The 12,633-nt window shown below is 35.6% G+C and overlaps 1 protein-coding gene across 1 annotated transcript; it reads right to left on the bottom strand.

The window, feature by feature from the left end:
- Positions 1-644: 644 nt before the first annotated feature.
- LOC144435785 (CDP-diacylglycerol--glycerol-3-phosphate 3-phosphatidyltransferase, mitochondrial-like) lies at positions 645-10,543 on the bottom strand. Its single transcript, XM_078124405.1, has 10 exons — positions 10,485-10,543; positions 9,762-9,948; positions 9,254-9,331; positions 8,439-8,713; positions 5,934-6,115; positions 4,128-4,582; positions 3,458-3,617; positions 2,351-2,416; positions 1,206-1,288; positions 645-1,099 (listed from the first exon to the last, which is right to left on the bottom strand). The coding sequence occupies exons 1-10, from the start codon at positions 10,541-10,543 to the stop codon at positions 980-982; spliced, it is 1,665 nt and encodes a 554-aa protein (XP_077980531.1). The 3' UTR covers positions 645-979.
- Positions 10,544-12,633: the final 2,090 nt, after the last annotated feature.

Below are 12,633 nucleotides of genomic sequence, written 5' to 3'. Positions count from 1 at the left end.
TGGTTTTGCAATTTTATTTATTTACATTCATTGTGCATTAGTCTGATAGGTCCAGCCATTGAAACCACTCACTACCCCACATTAGAGAGAGCACATTCTATAAGAGGAAGGAACACCTTGATCTTTCAGGCAAATTGTTCATAAAATCACTCAAATTTACAAATTACACACCAAATTCCATCTACATTGTAGTGTACTGCACAAATTTAAAAAAAAAATCTTTCTGTATCAAAAATATCCCTATGTAAATGTCCTCATGGTAAGGGGTTATACCATTCCAAGTGCTTTGACCCTTGACCTTTCTATTAATAGTCCTTCCTTGCATAGGCTCTGAAAAAAAAAACATGAACAGCTGCCATTGTGTCTACGTGTGGTAACTACAGATCTACTTCAGTCCACTCCACTACTTACTCTTTCCACCATTTAGTTTAGTTAGGTGAGTTGTAAACTCAGTACATGGTGACGTTAGATTAACAATAAATATTAAATTACCAGAGGGTTACAACTTCAAACTTGTACTAAACATCAGTATCAAAGATACAAATAGTCTATTTTGTTAGACCACAGACAAGTAAGAACTTGTCTGTGGTTAGACCTACAGTCCACTTTTACAGTCCACTGTCAAATGCCAGTAATGGTGATTTGAGATGGTATACCATCAGTGTCACTAGCCTAGCACACTGTATGGTGCATGGTGTCTCCTTCAATGATGTAATAATCTTGGCACCAAAACACAGCATGAATACTGGGCTAAGGTTTGCAATACAGTTGGACTTAGTTCTTTGGCTAGAATTCAAATGTTTGTCCAGTTGGATATTGTGGTCCTGGATGAAGTCCACCGAGGTGTGAAGTTGGGAAAGAACGGTGGTAGATGAAGTCCATTCCAGTGTGCAGTTTTACTGTTCTAATACAAACACAGACACAGGAATGGCGTTTCAACATTTCACACGTGTTGCAACTTTTTGTTGTATCGGTTTTATTAAAGATGTTTCCATATAAACCTGGTGACAATTCTCACCCAATATGGCACAAATCTTTCAGCTTGTTCAAATGTTGCCTCAGAAACTTGTGTACTTCTTTCATACAAACTTTTTTGCTCCTGAAGAAATAGAGAAAGGCAATGAATTAGCACTGTAAATATTTGCATGACTCAGAAGGCATGATATGTGATGTGAACCAATGAATGGAGAGAGAACTAGACTCACCTCGTGCAGTTGTTTCCTTAGTTCTTCATTTACTGTGACAATTGCAAGTTGGACCTCCAAATCACGTTTGACTGAACGATACCCTGGAATTGAGAAAGGAAACCAAAATCTAATATTTAAATCCCCCACTCTCAAAAATGACTACTCCTACTACTAGTATCTTATCAATGGATTAGATATATTATATCATGCACAAGCCAAGTTGAACAAAAAATATGGAATATATATTCTGGTCGTTGTACGTCACAACAACGCATGTCTATGTCATGACAACGCGTGTCTACGTAACTGGTTCTGCTGTGTTCAAAATATGAGTCAGTCAAAATGTTCAAAATTGGCCTTACTTTCCCCAATTTTTTCTTTGATACTACTGGCATCGGTATAATTATGTTACTCTCCAATATTTTTCTTCATTCAACCAGGGAAAATACTCATGACCTAAGGGTTGTCACTACTTGTCTATCGACCCATAGTGACAACCCTTAGGTCACTTGCATTTCTCTTGGCTGAATGAAGGAAAAAATACTGGGGAATAATGTGTAAATAAACAATATTAAAATTAGGTGCTGGTCCAGAGTTTTTCAGCAAAAACTGTGCATCATAATCAAGTAAGATTTTGTGGTTTTGCCTCTAGTCCAAAAGAATCAGTGAAATACTTTAATTATTGACAACCAATATTCAAACACTGCCTTCAACCCATCTCCAAACTCCAAACTTTAACTGTTGACAACCAATATTCAAACACTGCCTTCAACCCATCTCCAAACTCCAAACTTTAACTGTTGACAACCAATATTCAAACACTGCCTTCAACCCATCTCCAAACTCCAAACTTTAAATGTTGACAATCAATATTCAAACACTGCCTTCAACCCATCCCCAAACCACAAACTTTAACTGTTGACAATCAATATTCAAACACTGCCCTCAACCTATCTCCAAACTCCAAACCACTAACTTTGCCAATTCGCACTTTTGCAAATATACCAGAAATGACATGATGAGTGTCTAACGAATGTGTTAGCAGTCTACCAGGGTTTACTTTCTGATCAGATAACCTGTATGTAAGTTGTTCATAGGCATCAACTACTGGCCCTGACCTCTGATTATTGATCATATATTTACAATTTTTGAAGTATACTCACCAAAATTAGTTGAACCAAGGAGAGAAAGAGATGGCAATACTTGGTGTGGAAAGTAGTACCAAAGACCTGTATGGGTGACATAATTAGAAGCATTCATTTTCAAATGTTTTATGGTTCAAAAACGTTCAGAACCATAGGATTATTTGTTTCAAAATAAGGCAATGTTTGACAAACTTTTAAGATATGGCACTGGATAAGATTTGGTAGTATACTGATAGGTAGAAGACAGACAACACAAAACTTTGACAAAGAACAACAATTTATTCTTTAAAAGTATATTGTGAGAAACAAGACTACCTTAACATAGACCTGAGGGCCATGGATAATTTATTTACAGGTCATCTAAAATTTTGTTCAGCCAAAATCAAATCCTGCGCTCTCACACACACACACACACACACACACACACACACACACACACACACACACACACACACACACACACACACACACATACATTATATTATACGCACATACATACATACATACATTTTTATGCATACATACATATTATATACATACACACACACACATACATACACACATTTTTATGCATACATACATTATATTATATACATACACACATACATACATACACACACATACATACATACATACATACATACATACATACATACATACATATTTTTATGCATACATACATTATATTATACACATACATACATACATACATACATATGTACATACGTACGTACGTACGTACGTACGTACGTACATACGTACGTACATACATACATATATTATATATTTAGATGTACATACATACATACATACATACATACATACATACATACATACATACATACATACAATGTACATACATAATACACACACACACACACACAAACACATACATACATATATTATATATATATATATATACATGTACAGACACACATACATACACAGTGACAGCAGAATTTTGAGATATATATTCATCAAGAAATTAACATCAATTTTACAGTCAAAAATGAATCTACTACTTCAAAATCAAGTTCTTCAAAATTTTCAACAGTAATTTATTTGAATCACTCTATTATTATAAGCCATAGATCTTACTTCAAGACACTGGCTATATATTCTTACCTTTAGCATGGAAAGTCCATTTATCCCTATAATACTCATACAGTCGTATCCGGTGTAGTTGGTTATGTTTACATAGTCTAGCATAAAAGTGTTTAGCAATGTATGTGTATGCATCCGGTATACCTCCTGCTACTCCTTTAGCTCCATAGAATCCATTCGTCTGGAAGAAAGGATCCGCACATGACAAGATAAGGGTGACCCTAGTTTTTTATTTGTTTCTCATTACTTTTTCATAATAAATTTGGGTTGGTCAGTCGGAAAAAAAAAATAATCATCTTCTTTGTTTCTCTGCTTCTCCCAATCTGATTAAAATCTAATGTTGCGAAAGCAGCTAAATTTCTTTATTTACCTCTATATCCATCATGTATAGGCGTAGTTATGGAAGTAGGTAAACATTAAAAAAAATGACATATAGTTATCCAGCAACTGAGATACCAGTATGTGGATAAACATTTTAACATTTTACAAAAAACGTTTATCAAATAAATTGTACTGTTGTGCTACAATGCCATTGGAGCTAATTTGGTGTGTTTTAAATAAGGGGTTGTTTTGCTGGTATGAAAATATAAGGACAAAGGCTAAGACAAAGAAATGTTTCTAAGTAAGAGTTACAAATATAACAATCATTGCTATACAGAATTGTATTCTAGTAAGATAGATGTCTCCTTACCTTGGGATCTGCAGTCAACATGTTATACTCGGCCTTGGATCGATTTAGAATAATATCTAAGTAACTCTCAGTCAAATTAAAGTAGCCTGAAGTCAACTGTATGTGAGTGCCATTTTCTGCATTTTCTAATAACGTCCTTGTTGCCTGTGCATCATTTGTAATACCTAAGGGTCCCATTTGAATTAATGGGAATATCAAAGTGTCTTCCTTTTCAATGTTTTGTAAATCCGAATTATCACTGTGTTGTTTCATAGTCCTTTCATTGTCTTTAGGAGACACTTGTGTCATATTTATGGGTACTCCAGTATGCTTATAAAGTTGCTCAAAATTGTGTTCCTCTACCGATGAATGGTCTGTCGTACTACATTTTGACATATCTTTGCTTGGTGTTATGTAGTTCTCTAAGAATGTCCGCACTCTCCGACCGGCTTCCTCTTTGAATTTTTTTATGTCACCTGTAAGAAAATATAATCAATAAAATACCTTTATTTTTCATAATTTTCCCAACTATATAGTGATGCTGTTTTATCTTCTCTCTAAAAAGTAAATATCAATCTCTCTCATTTCATCTACCCCTCTACATATCAATCTCTCATTTCATCTACCCCTCTCCATATCAATCTCTCATTTCATCTACCCCTCTCCATATCAATATCTCATTGCATCTACCCCTCTCCATATCAATCTCTCATTTCATCTACCCCTCTACATATCAATCTCTCATTTCATCTACCCCTCTCCATATCAATATCTCATTGCATCTACCCCTCTCCATATCAATCTCTCATTTCATCTACCCCTCTACATATCAATCTCTCATTTCATCTACCCCTCTCCATATCAATTTCTCATTTCAACTACCCCTCTACACATCAATCTCTCATTTCATCTATCCCTCTACACATCAATCTCTCATTGCATCTACCCCTCTACATATCAATCTCATTTCATCTATCCCTCTACATATCAATCTCTCATTTCATCTACCCCTCTACACATTAATCTCTCATTTCATCTACCCCTCTCCATATCAATTTCTCATTTCAACTACCCCTCTACACATCAATCTCTCATTTCATCTACCCCTCTACACATCAATCTCTCATTTCATCTACCCCGCTACATATCAATCTCTCATTTCATCTATCCCTCTACCCCTCTAAATATCAATCTCTCATTTCATCTACCCCTCTACACATCAATCTCTCACTTCATCTACTCCTCTAAATATCAATCTCTCATTTCATCTACCCCTCTACATATCAATCTCTCATTTCATCTACCCCGCTACACATCAATCTCTCATTTCATCTATCCCTCTACACATCAATCTCTCATTTCATCTACCCCTCTACATATCAATCTCTCATTTCATCTACCCCGTTACACATCAATCTCTCATTTCATCTATCCCTCTACATGTCAATCTCTCATTGCATCTACCCCTCTACATATCAATTTCTCATTTCAACTACCCCTCTACATATCAATCTCTCATTTCAACTACCCCTCTACATATCAATCTCTCATTTCAACTACCCCTCTACACATCAATCTCTCATTTCATCTACCCCTCTACACATCAATCTCTCATTTCATCTACCCCTCTATCATTTCATCTACCCTCTACACATCAATCTCATTTCATATATCCCTCTACATATAAACCTCATTTTATCTACCCTCTACATAACAATTTCAAACTTAATTTGCCTATGTTACAATGTATTCCAACTCTAAAGTTAGGAAAGTATACCAATATCCTGACTAGTGTGCCCTTTTAAAAGATACCACGAACAGAATTACCTTTAAAGGGGTGAATACCAAAGTCCTTGTCCATCCTCACTGTGTCATCTTTTTGAAGTTGAAATGAAAATCCACTCACAGTTGACACCAGTTCAGTGAAGAAATTGGCCAAATGAGGGCAGTCTTCAAGTAAGATGTAGCGATCTTGTCGATTTGTGAAGTAGGTTTCATTAAGATTAGCACTGGGTGAAAATGGAATAAAAGTAACTTGTGAGTCGATCTAAAACTTCAGATAAAGTATGATCTTATATTAATGATTATTATTTGCATTAGAAAATGCTCTTATAATATTATCAAATAGTTTCACGATCTGTCAAGAGATGGCAGTGTTTACACTCCTTCATGCTTCAATGTCCAGCATACTGGCAATGCATGTAGACAGACACAATGAACACAAGACTTTCTTTACATGCCTCTATTCGAGGAATTCAATTTACATTACAGTAAAACTCCAATTATCCAAACTCAAGGGGGGACATCGATTTTGTTCGGATATGCGGACAGTTCGGATATTCGGATATGGGGCGTGACGTTTTGAAACCATACAATGTACATCCATGTCTACACCAAAACCCACATGCACACAACATACACACCTCACACGATCAATAAAATTAGAAATAGCCACAAAGTTTTAAAATGAAATAAAGTTTATTACTGTACATGTACATGTATTTCAAAATCGACGAAGAAAATAAAGCAAAAATATTGGAAATGTGACATAAAGGGTTCGCATATCGTCGTTACAGCACACAAATGTTCGTAGCAGAGTTCAATGAGGTCAGCTGCGTATCAAAATGTAAACAAAGTCTGTTCGATTTAACTTGTTGAAATGTTCACACACAGATTACAGTACACTCACCATTTCCCCGTAGACGTAGACTTATGGGATATAGTGTTGTAGAATCGATGAGAAGGGCAGTTTCGTAGAGTTGTGTTCAATCAGTGTTTGGTTTTCGAGTGAGCATTTTTCGCAAAATCGTCTGAATTTATAGTGTGTGTTGAAAAGAAATTTCACAGCTTGGGTTCGTAACTGGTGGCCATCGAGAGAGTATTTGTCGTTCCGACATGAAAGGACACCTACATTTTATGTTGTGATGACTTTGCCGCCGATCAGCGGCTTTCTGACAAAGATATGGTTTGTGTGATCTTCCCGGTTTTTTTTGCTTTTCTGCGGAACGTTTCATTTTTATCATTTTCCTTGCAATCAATTGTTCTAACTTACATGAAAAAGATCTTTCAGATCAAGTTGTTATTCACACTTTAATTCACACTTCGGCCCACACGTCGATCTGACCATTCATTAGTCACTTCACACTCTGTATTGTTTTGAAGTAAATTAGACACTGGAATTGAATTGTAACAATTGTATGTATGTTAACTCATGTATAAAGGAAACACAGAAGATAAGCCGACGAAAGACAAAAGACAGCAGGCAATGCGTTGTTACAGTGATCACAGAATCACCCGTGTTTGCGTGGTGATGAAAACAATGGGTCGAAGAAACAATAGAAAATTTTGGGAGACATGACAGCGGTTCGGATGACCGAACAATTCGGATAATCGGAGTTCGGATAATTGGAGTTTTACTGTACTATTATTTTGTGGGTATCAGCTGAGTAGCAATTCAAGGGTAATATCTGAGCCCCAACCAACCAGTGTGTCCTCTAATGATAGCCAAGTTTTGTTGATGAGAGTCAAAATGAGCAAAACTGGCATTTCTTGTGAGTCACCAAATAGTAAGAGATAGGGGAATACCAAATTTTGGTGAGTCACTAGAAATTATGTGCGTCAATGGCACATCACACTGCCTCCAACCCCATTCAGTTCTAAACCTTGACCAAAATTGAGGGAAAGAAGACTACAATGTATAGTTTATACAATCATGTTTAACTGAAAGTTTTGTTGTTGTATACACTCATGCAATCACCATGGTTACCCATGGCTTACTTTATCCAAGACATACTTGCTTGCCACATGTGTGGTTCATCAACTGAATCTTAAAAATTCTTTGTTGAGGGCAAATTTTTCTCTTTTGTTATACACATAGCAATTGAGCGTTAGAGGGCATGCTAAATCTTTCACTCTAAAATGATAATAACCTGCTACACAAACTTTAATATTAGCTTCGGTAGAGGACTGCTAATCCTGTACATGTCAAACACCGAGTCAACATTTTGAAAGCTAAAGGGTATAAGGTGCATTGCAGAGTTGTGATGCAATGTGACAAGTTAAGGTAAGACTACTATAAGTAATTTGAACTGAATTGAAATTTATTCCATGGACCAGACATTATACATACATGAAAATTAAGACAAATTTAGGAGGCATGAGTTACATAATAACAACAAAATATACATGCTTTTTAATGAGATAAAGATGTGTTGGTGGCAAAATTATATACATGGAAGCTCTCTGGATCTAGCAACAACAAAAAATAGTGATTTGTGAAGATCAACATATATTAGTGCAGAACACAAGAAGCAAGTCAGTATTTTATCTTACCCACTGATGACAAATGAATCGTCAAACAAGTAAACCTTCATATGATGCAATCCGATGGTTTCATTGAATCGGGCAGGAACCAGACACTTGAGAAGTCCTCTCAGATCAGGTGTGTGATACAAAGACACTTGAACTTGAGAACCAAATTCTTCTAGTAGTGGTACCAACATTGTGCGTGAGTTTTCCTTTCCTCTCGATCCTCTGGTGTATTCTAGGAGGATTTTGACTTGAAGTGGATGATTGGATTTCAGGGCTGCTTCACGAATGCTGTCAACCTGGAATATATAATACATACATCTTTCTGTATGAGCTACAGAAAAATTATTACAAGTGTTAATCACTAACTTGGTGACTAAGGGATACAAGCTTTTTCTATTTCTTGATCCCTTTTGCCATGTATTCTGTATATGTATCTATTTTAAGCCTTAAAGGTTACTTTTATTATATTGGTGAATAAACATTATTATTACAAGCCTAAAGGGTATGCTCAAGCTGGTGGAAAGGTACCCCTAGCTTCTTGGGAAAGGTACCCCTAGCTTTTTTATCACCCTACAAAACCATGAGAATATCTGTATATACTGTTAGAGTGATTTAGGATTTCATCTAATTCAGCATCTTTCTTTATGCACAATCAAACAAAAAACTAAATAAAAATGAAAGTAGACATGTTAAACAGACATTTTCTATATCTAGAATGAAAGATTGGCTGCTCAAAGTGTATTACAGTGGCCACTTTAGATGAATGGTACGAAAAGTGAGTATGAGAAATGGTATGATCTAAGATGATATTGGCTAACAGTGTTTTGATGACTTACCAGACCTTGTTCATGGTCACCTGTACCAAGATATAATGATGCAAGTACAATTCTTTTACTGGCATTTCTTGCTCTTGTCTGTGTGTGAAAAGAAATATAACAATATTTTCTTTTGATTATCATCTTAGACAATGTTTTGTTATCGTCTTCATCATCACAACAATCATGATTATCATTGTTATTGTTGTAATCATCACCAGCATCATCACCACCACCATCCTCATGACCACCACCACCCTCATGAGACCACCATCCTCATGACCACCACCACCACCATCCTCATAACCATCATCACCCTCATGAGACCACCATCATCACGACCACCACCACCATCACAATATCATCGTCGTCATCATCATCATCATCATCATATTTTCAAGATAAACAACATCATTATCAAGTTTCAAGACTATCATAATAATAACCACATTTCATTTACATACAAAAAATAATTTGATTACATTCTGTCATTAACACTTGTACTGTTCTATATTCCTAACAAACTTACCCGTAAAGTTTCATAGAATTTTGAAGGTTCTTTAATAATTGTAACCTTTCTTCCACTGACAGCAAACACTGGTGCTAACTGTGTCATCCATTCAAATTTCTGAAATACATTATTAACATTACCACCATTCATTTCACTTGGCTGTGGCTTGATTTGATGACAACATCGACTTATTATCAGACTGGACCTGAAAAACAAATTAATATACATTATTCAATTATTGTTATATATTATTATATACATTTCCATGATCAATTCAATAATTTTGTAAATAACAATCAATTGATGTGTACACTGTAATCAATGCATGTGCACCTTGTAATCAATTCATGTGTACCCTAGCTGTAATCAATTCATGTCAAGTATAAATCTTACTTCAAAGTTACAGATACAGATATTCAAACAGATACAGATACGCGATGGCCACTAACTTAGCTACTACTAGTACTACAGGTCCCTCTATGATAGAGGTACTGCAATGCACTGTAACGTTAAATGTCGGTCACTGTCCCTGTGTCACGACTGTGTGTCACGTCGGTGTTCTAACACTAACACAGTCTCACCATGTGTGTAGTACGTATAAATCGACCACAGGTATCTTACACGATCACCACACAATTAAATCACACAAATATGTCGAGTGACTTAATGTCAGTTGCTGAAATTATGCATAACTGCACAAACACTCGTGTCAACTGACAGAGTATAGACTAACATATTTACCTGTGAACAGCTTCTTTTTGACGAACACCTTGAAGCAGACGAAGACAGGAGGCGGCCATTACACAAGTTACGAAAACGAGGTTGAAGGACTCCCTCCTCGCATGTGACATGTGACGTGGTCTGTGATTGGCCAGCTAGCTGCCCACTATACTATGCTAAATGGGTTGTTCGATAGGGACCGGTCATTTTTAATTAGAGTGGGGTGTCGGTATTTAGAAGCTGAGCTTTCTTATTTTTGAGATGACACCATCTCCATACAATTTGATGATCTCCAAAGGCCACATCAAAATTGCCCCCCCCCTCCCCCATAAAGACCTTTCCTTGTATACTATAGACATATCACTATGTAAAATATTTCTGTTCTAATTAAAATATTGTTTATAGATTCTTATATCAGCATATAAATGTTATTGAATATTCTTCTTATGAATTCACATTTCATTTAATGTTTCTTTTCTCTGTGTTAATCTTGAATTTTTTCTCGTAGTCTATCTATCAGTATACTTGCTGGACCTGTGACTGCTACAATCGTGCTTGTCCTGGTATTAAACAGATTCAACTTTGTATTGATTTTGAAAAAAAATGTCCACATAAATTGATTGGTTGCAATTGGGAGTGAGTAAGATTTACATCACATTGCATGATTATGCAGTTATTAATATACCACTTAATTTCTTTATATATACTTTCAAATCACAAAAGGACATGCTTATAAATACACAGGATATCCACGGACACTAGTAATAAATGTTTTCCTGTTTGCATTGATAATACCAGACTATGTTGGTTTTCATATCCAAGGACATGTGACATAAATGATTTAGTCTAATTTCCTAAACTCATTACAATCACTACGGCCATCTCCAATGAAAGGAAAGTGATCATAGAAAACATTGACAGGTATAGGAGACTATATATACGACTTCAAAGGCAACACTGGATTCCACACCAGACTCTGATGGAATGTTATTATCCACAGATATCCAATCCCTTTACTGAACTAAACTGGTATTTGATTTTGAATTGACATATAGCAAATGTTTTTATGTTTTACTCTCCCATGGGTTTGAATAGACTCACATATTTATTTCAAGCTAATTATCATAACATTTCATTCATATGCTTACTTGTTGTTATTTGAAATTGACAATGAATGCTTGGTCATTTGAATAGACATAGACTGTGATACATGTACATCATGTTGCTCAACCCTCAACAAATCGTGTTCAGTTCAGCAATGCTTGAGGGCAGTCTGACAAAGCGTACCTTAAACTAAAATAGACATTGGTATTTAGAAATATACAATAATTTAACATGTAATAAAACCGTCTAATCTGAATATCGTGATCTTAATCTGATCAAGAAGACTACTGCTCAGTTTGCTTTGTTTACCATATTTCAATTCTTGCAAACCAGAGCTGATATTTCTTGTGACACTGCGAAATATCATAAATCAAATAAACTTCAAAAAAATATTCTAAGACGGTGCATAAAAGAGGCTGTGGTTTATGATGGTGCATATTTTATGACTACTGTACTATGCTTGTTTTTAGTTACCTCTTTCTATCTTGTTACCCAAATCATAAACAAAAGGTATGTACTTCAAGGTTTTCTCGATTTGATTAGATTGTTATCAGATTGATCATGATCCGTCACTTCTTTAGTACTGTATTATTACAAAATAATGTCAGTCTTTGCTTCAATGTATGTTATTTCCTAACCCATACTATTCTGACCTCTAGTGCTACAAAGGTCATCTGTGACATGACAAAGTTGAGTATCTTATGACAGTGTATCAACACATGGAACACTCATTCTCATTCTCGCAAACCACAGCTGTTACTTCTTCCACAACATTGCGAAATAAAGATGCATCTTGTGCGGTGCCGTAAAGAGGCTTTGGTTTACAACGATGTATATTCTGTCAATAGTTAATAAGCAGAATTCAGTCTGTTATGTTAGTAGCAATGACACTCCACACATACACACACACACACACACACACACACACACACACACACACACAACAAACACACACACACACACACACACACACAACACACACACACACACATACATACATACATACAATAGTACACTAGAATCTTTCTTTTTAAAACAAAATCAAACTATTTATTTCAAGTGCACT

This window comes from Glandiceps talaboti, chromosome 5 (assembly GCF_964340395.1).
Source record: "Glandiceps talaboti chromosome 5, keGlaTala1.1, whole genome shotgun sequence".
Taxonomy (NCBI): domain Eukaryota; kingdom Metazoa; phylum Hemichordata; class Enteropneusta; family Spengelidae; genus Glandiceps; species Glandiceps talaboti.
Note: the sequence above shows the minus strand (reverse complement) of the source record. Positions and strands in the feature narration are given on the sequence as shown.